Source organism: Eschrichtius robustus, chromosome 2 (genome assembly GCF_028021215.1).
Source record: "Eschrichtius robustus isolate mEscRob2 chromosome 2, mEscRob2.pri, whole genome shotgun sequence".
Classification (NCBI taxonomy): Eukaryota; Metazoa; Chordata; class Mammalia; order Artiodactyla; family Eschrichtiidae; genus Eschrichtius; species Eschrichtius robustus.
Window position 1 is genome coordinate 115,206,325 of NC_090825.1, and position 7,417 is coordinate 115,213,741.

The 7,417-nt window shown below is 41.9% G+C and overlaps 1 protein-coding gene across 1 annotated transcript; it reads right to left on the reverse strand.

The window, feature by feature from the left end:
* Positions 1 to 4,052: 4,052 nt before the first annotated feature.
* On the reverse strand, positions 4,053 to 6,853 carry HNRNPA0 (heterogeneous nuclear ribonucleoprotein A0). The gene has a single exon (XM_068535933.1). The coding sequence runs from the start codon at positions 6,545 to 6,547 to the stop codon at positions 5,636 to 5,638; it is 912 nt and encodes a 303-aa protein (XP_068392034.1). The 5' UTR covers positions 6,548 to 6,853; the 3' UTR covers positions 4,053 to 5,635.
* Positions 6,854 to 7,417: the final 564 nt, after the last annotated feature.

Below are 7,417 nucleotides of genomic sequence, written 5' to 3' on the forward strand. Positions count from 1 at the left end.
ATAAGAGACTCAACTGCCCTTTTTAGTCTTCCTAATATGGGATTCCTTTCTCAGAAGCAGCTTTCTGATATCTCCTTTTTTATGATAAATGTTTTATCTGGTAGCATTTAACTTCTCATTTAGGAAGAATCTGAAGTTCACCCACAAGTAGGCTCCAAATGTCAAAGACTAATTTTCCCAAACCAGTTGCGTGCCCCTCTTGAAAATGAGCAATAAATCATATTTCCCAACGAGATACTTCCACACATTATACTTAGTAAGAGACTATATTTAAGCACCAAGAACATTCAGGATGTGCTAAACTCAAATTCAATTTGAAGCTAATAATTCATGCCCACTTATTATTCTTCAAACTAACCCTGCCTCCCCACAAATTATACAACTGTTAATTTTTAAAACAAAATTTACAGTACATATTAAGCTTTCAATTATAGCAAATTAAGTTTTATCAGAAACTGTTTACTGCAAAAGTTACTAACGAAACTATATTTTAAAATCAGCTAATAAGTCAAAATATAGGGAAGACATATTAAAGGAAGAAAATGGAAGAATAGTGAGAATACCGTTAACTATGGTTTAATAAAGGAGGTCTCCAAACTATGAATTGCACTCCTTACGGAAATATTCATTAATATAGTGATCATCAATTCCCATTGAAGATCTCAACTGATTTGTATTTCTATCACTGAATATGTCCCATCTCCCTTAAGCTGATTCTATTAATGCTTAGCAAAAATCGTGAGTCATAAAATAATGCAAAATAAAAATGGATGATGTGCTTCTAAAGTCTTCGTGGTCCAGCAATCTAAGAAAAAACTGTAAGGAGGCCAATACATCATGCTCTGTGTTTTGGCATAAGTTGTGGAACACCCTTTGCCAACTCATCTACCTAGTCCTAATGTCAAGACTAGTCCAAATGTTAACATTTTTCTTGACCCACAAAAAGTCATCACTACTGCTCATACCTATCTCTGACTAAAATGTTCACACTCTATCATGATTATTTAAATTCTCGCTACTCAAACAAAACCTATGGGTACCTTGTGAGCATGGGCTGATCCTCTTTGGTACATTGCAAATTGCAACACAAGCCCTGCAAAAGTAGTTTTAAATTATAATCAGAGAAAATATGGAAACATGCTAATCAATAAATTATAGTGCCTCTCCACTATAGAATACCAGTTATATGAGACAGAGCTGTATGTACAGATATGGGTGTCTTTGAAGTTAATATATATATGTATGTATATATGACATGACTCAATGAAGTTAATATATATATATGTATGTATATATGACTCAATTCTTGTTCCTAAGAAAAGATAAATGTACCTCCCTGCAAATAAAAAGAACTAGAAGTAGACAAACTGTTAACATAGGTTATCTACAGGTACTGGGAGAAAACAGGAAGGAACAATATAATGGTCTTCATAGGTCATTAACTGTTTTATCATGTATAATCTAGCTTTGAAGTTTTTCAGTAAAATGTTTTAGTTGAATGTACCCTAAGGCTTTAACAATGCTGCCAATGAGCATGTATCCTTCCCTGAATATACACTGAGAACTAAAAAATACATGATACCAGAGAACTGCTGCATTCTCATTATCTAGCGCATTTAACTCTAAGGTAGCCATCTCATCAACTAAGTGTGTATGTGATGAGCAAGAACATGATGTGCAACAAGAACAATCACTGCATTATTTGTAACAGCAAGAGAAGGAAGAAGCCTCATGTCCATCAACAGCTATGGTACAGCCATGCTATGGAACATTATACAGGCATTAAAAAGGATGAGAAAGGTCTATTTGCCCTGATGTAATGTCGATATACATATAAACTGCAAAACTATATAATCCTACTTTTAAAAATTAATGTAGGTACATACAAAAAAGATGTAGCTGAACATACGCCTATTAACAAGGATTATCCTTGAGAAGAGAGTTTGCTCATATTGGCAGGGTTTTTACTCATTCTTTGTTTAGTTTGGTTTACAAGCAGTCATTTAAGTATTTAATTCTAATAATTTTTGAAAATACACCAGCCTCAAGAAGATTCAGTAACATTTGTTTCTTCTATTTCCTAGTAATACTGGTATTTTCTGTGACTTGAAATACAATCCAAATATGCAGTATTATACTTTTTAAAATAACACAGAAGGGACTTTTTATTGGAAAAAAAATTTACAATGTATGTTCACTTTTAATAGAAAGCATTAGACAAAGGCACAGCAATGTAATCTGCAATAAGACACTAAGGAAAAGGCATTGTCTTACACTGGTTTAGAGGCAATCTTTGTTGCCCTGCTTCAGAAAAAAAATAAAGCCTTCTAAAACAGGGAAAAGAAATAATTTTTCCCAGTGACCAAAATCTTAACACTGACTCAGTAAGTTGGTTAAAATGGAATTTCTTCCAGAAAGAGACTTACCTCTTCTAAGTGCAAATACTGTCTTTTGGGGAATAATCCTTACATTATCTAGATGCAATTTTGCTTAAATCAATTCAACATCCAAATGCCCACTTTCAATCAGCAAAGACATACAACGTTTAAAATGCAAATTCTCAAACTTGAGAAAATTAAGCACACTTAAAAGATACATAAGCCTACAAATCAAATAACTGACACTGCCATTTCTGGTCTTGAGGGAAATAATCATAAATAGCAAATTCTTAAGTACCCTCAATCCTTTAAACTTGCTTAAAAACAAAAATTCACTGTGAAGGTTTAAATATGAAATCTGTGTTCTAAATCACTAAGTTATAGGAGGAAACAATCAGTATATCATCCTGATTTGTTATCACTATGAACGTTAACCATTTGCAAGCTTTTTAATATTTGAAATTACTATCAATCTTTTAAACCACCACAACTAATGATTACCATTGACTTTATACTAAAAACACTGTAAATGCAAAAGTTCTTCACGATAGGGAGACAAAAAAAAAAGTTCATTTTTATTTTTCTAATCTTTCAAATTAAATTTAAGCATAGCACAAAAATTATATTCAATACTGATTAGGTTCTGTACCACCTCCTCCCATGAAGTCTTAATTAAATTTGAAGTAATAATGTTCAGATAGTTCTCACAGGTGAAAGAAATCAAAACATAAGAATAAATAAGTCCCACATGCCAAAAATGCTTGCATAAAATTGACAAGAGGAATTCCGGGAAGACTAAATACCACTACTTTTTCCTTCACTAAATACCAATCCAGATTATAAATTTGTAAAGGTATATACATGACAATGAAGTGGTAATATGCCACGAACAGAACGCTGTCATTTTTCTAATTAAGAGAAAATCCTTTAACATAATTTTTTTTACAAGTCACTACGTTGGAAATACAAAATGACAGTAACCTTACTACTTTGAAAACCCTCCAAAAGGTGGACTATTCCAATTGAACCAGAAGAAACAGATCTTCCCCCTAAAACTGAGTAAAATATAAGCAGAGTAATAATTATGATAAAAAATTTACACATATCATTTTCTGTATCTTAGAGGACCCCCCCCCCAAAAGCTGGACCAAATTACCACATGAAGAAAGGCAGTATGATGCATTTTACTAAGAGTAAAAAACAGAAATTTAAGCAAATTGTAAAACCGTGTGAGTGCAAAATTTGACTATATTGTTTATTTATTCAATAGGCAAAAATAACTATCCCATTTGTTGTAGAGGTACTTAAGTATTTGTACCAAGTATTAGCTACCCTTTGTCAAAGTGACTACTAAGCAGCCTTAAGCATCTTAGCAATCTTGACCGTTCTTCCTGTCTCCTGAAAGCAGAACCCTAGCAATTAGAAAAAAAAATTTTGGCAAGAATTAAATCTTAATATACAGCAACAAGAATTAAGAGAAAAAGGGTCAATATATTTTTTTGCTTTAAAGCCCAGTAATCTCCCTTCAGAAAGCTTAATACAGCTAGCTTTGGGCTTTCAACCACAAAACTCCAGTCGAATATTTCACCATAACATTAAATCAAAATGTAGGTACTAGATTAATAGGTACTCTGAACCCAACCACCAGGTTATACATACTCTCACTCAATCATGTAAAGAATTGCATTCTTTATTTGTGATATCCATAAACGTTGCTATTCTATACGTCTATCCAGGAAGGCAATTTTCTCCTGTATCACTGTTTTGTTTTGCTTTTTATAAACAACAACTTGAATTCTATTGCATGAAAGGGCTACAAATATACATTTGTTAACCAAGCAGAAAACACAGATATTTTGCTTTACAACTTGCACCTAAAATACCAGTACACGAAGCTGGTTCATTAGTCGTCATAGCAATATGGGGCCACTGCCCAAGCTATGCATAGCAGTTTACATTTTCAAATCTCATGTAGAAAGGGCAATTGTGATATTGACTGTTAACTACATTCCTGTAAAACCCATCTTAGTTACAAGTAAATGTATAACCAAAGTCTGCACAGATTTTTGATGGCAAAACTTCTAAATCTGACGCAACTGTCCTAAACAAGTTTTTAAACGAATTCTTTTGCAGATATACTGCCATTCTGCCAATAGATGGTGCCACAAAAGTTGGGGGAAGGATTTCCGTAGGGACAACAGTTCGGCTAGAGGGGAAAAAGAAAAACCGTCTAAACCTGCTCTGAAAATACAAAAACGCTTTTAGTTTGAAGATAAAACATAACCCTTATTTGTAACCATTCATTACAGACAAACCAGTAAGAGGGATGAAACTAGGCCAAAAGAAATTTTTTAAACAGTTTATATGAATGAAAACACATGCTTAATACAAACTATTTCTTTAGAACTACACGGTACATACTTTGAGGTAAATTCTCATAGAAAGAAGTGATCAACCATGTCAAGATGATAAGCAAATTATTTAGTACAAGAGATGGATGCAAAGAAACTAAAAATTTTAAAAAGCCACATCCACCACTTCAAAAGTTTTACCTGTAAGGGATAAAATTCAACACGTCACTACCAGGGCAACAGCAAAAAGAAAAAAAAAAAACAACCCACAGGACCTTTTAAAAGTTTCTCGAAGTACACATCAAGAATTAAGAATTAACAAGAAAATTTTTCAACTAACATCCCTTAAAACGGTACGGAATGGATCCTAGAAAAAAATGTTAGACATGTACGGTCAAACACAATGATTTATTAAAAATAAAACGTAAAAATGATTTTTGTACATATGCTTCCAAATTTCGGGCATGGGATCCAAAGAGATTTCATAGAAAACGCTGTAGCCAGATATCAAGTCCTTACAACAAAGTAAACTAACCCGCCCAACCCCCGCCCAGGTTTTGCTACAGAATCAGCAAGTTCACTCCCTCCCCCCAAAAAAAACACAAATTAAAACAAGACATCTTGCTAGTATAAAAACGACCAAGGTCCAAGTAATAATAAAAAAATAGAGTCCATCAATGACTGTAACACAAAAATGTGTATGTGGGGCCAAGTCCATCTTCAGAGGGAGACAAGGGAGGTGGCAGGCAAACAGGGCAACACCCCCAAGGGTGAGCAGCCTTAGAAGTGGCTTCCCCAAGGGCAAAATGGGGAAGGCGGTGGGAGGGGAAAGGACTTAGGAATCGACCCTAGTTGGGTGGTTGAAAACAGCTACCCCTATAGCCACTCCCAGGCATTAAAAAAATTTTAGAAGGAGCTGCCTCCATACCCACCCCCACCGCCATAGCCACCTCTGTAAGGTCCACTGTTACTGCGACCTCCCCAGCTGCTGCCTCCTCCACCGCCGCCGCCACCGCTCTTCATGGGCCCATAGGATGACTGGTGCTGGCTGTAGCTACCGAAGCCGCCGAAGCCGTTACCGTAGTCGCTTCCACCGTAGGACGAACCGCCTCCGCCGCCTCCGTAGGCGTTGTAGCCGCCGCCGCCGCCGCCGTAACCACCATAGCTGTTGTAGCCGCCGCCGCCCTTAGACAGGCCGTTCTGGTCACGACCACCGCCCCGACCCCGGCCGCCCCGGCCGCCCCGGGAGGAGCGGGAGCCGCCTCCGCCCCCACCGGAGTGGATATCCTCCTTGGGGACAGCCTTCTTCACCTCCACGCGATGGCCCTGGATCGGATGGAACTTGACTACCGCGGCCTTGTCTGCCGCGTCGTGATTCTGAAAATACACGAAGCCGAAACCACGCTTCTTGCCGGACTGCTTGTCGGCAATAATCTCGGCCTTTTCCACGGTGCCAAACTGCGAGAAGTGCTCTATCAGGTCGCCCTCGGCCACGTCTCCCTTAAGGCCCCCGACAAAGAGCTTCTTCACCTTGGCGTGGGCACCGGGCCGGGCCGAATCCTCCCGGGACACCGCCCGCTTCAGCTCCACCGTGTTGCCGTCCACGGCATGGGGCGAGGCGGCCATGGCGGCATCGGCCTCCTCCACATTGGAGTAGGTCACGAAGCCAAAGCAACGGGAGCGCTTGGTCTGGGGGTTCACCACCACCACGCAGTCCGTCAGGGTCCCAAAGGCCTCAAAGTGGCCGCGCAGGCCCGACTCACTCGTCTGCACGTTGAGGCCGCCGATGAACAGCTTACACAGCTGGGAATTCTCCATCTCCACGGCCCGGGCCTTCCCCCCGCCCTGCGAGCTCCGAGGTTTCGCCGTCGCCGTTATCGTTGGCTAAGGCTTCTTCACAGCTTGGGCCCAGCCGTCGCTGGAGCCGCCCCCGCCGGTCACCGACGGGGAAGGGAAGAAGGGAAGGGAAGGGAAAGAGGAAGAGAGGAAGGGGAAGGGAAGGGGAAAGGTGCCGGCTAGAGGACGAGCCGAGGAGACTCAAAGGAAAGCGAGGCCGCCGCTACCGCCACCTCCGCTCCCCTATCTGGGCACCACACAAAGAGGCCGCTGAACGCGCGCGCACCCTCGCCGAGGCGTGCGTCACCGCGGACGTACGACAGCCCAGGGCTGCCCGCCAATCCCCGCCTCGCTCTCATTAGTCCCGCCTACCGCGCTGCCGCGCCGCTCTAGGTCACGGACTCCCCGCCCTCCGCGGTCTATTCAAGCCATCGGCCTGCGCTGCTCCCGCCACCGCTTCTACCGCCCCGCTTTCACCCCCGGGATCCTCAGTGCGCCCTGACTAGGGACTCTCCCTGCACTTAGCGAACCTTTGCGATTCATTTGCCCCCAGCCCCGCGGCTGTTCCCGGTGATTTTCCCCCTCCCCTAGCCGTATCCCCTCGCCAACCTCCGCAGTGGCGTTCGCGCCAGCCCCTTGAGAGACGTGTCAGCTCGGCCAATCACGGCGATCCGCTCGCACCCACTTCCGTTTTCGGCAGCTGCTGGACGGGCGCGCTCCCCGGTGCGCGCTGGCCCCGGCGCCCCTAGCGTGCAGAGCTCGCTTGCCACCCCCACGCCTCCTCCCGCCCTGGGCTGGCCGCGGGGTGGGAAGCGGGGGTGGGGTCGAGCCGGGGACGCGCTGGGGGCCGTT

Bases quoted from the DNA above. Each gene is read 5' to 3' on its own strand.
- HNRNPA0 (XM_068535933.1), bottom strand. From the start codon at position 6,547: ATGGAGAATTCCCAGCTGTGTAAGCTGTTCATCGGCGGCCTCAACGTG.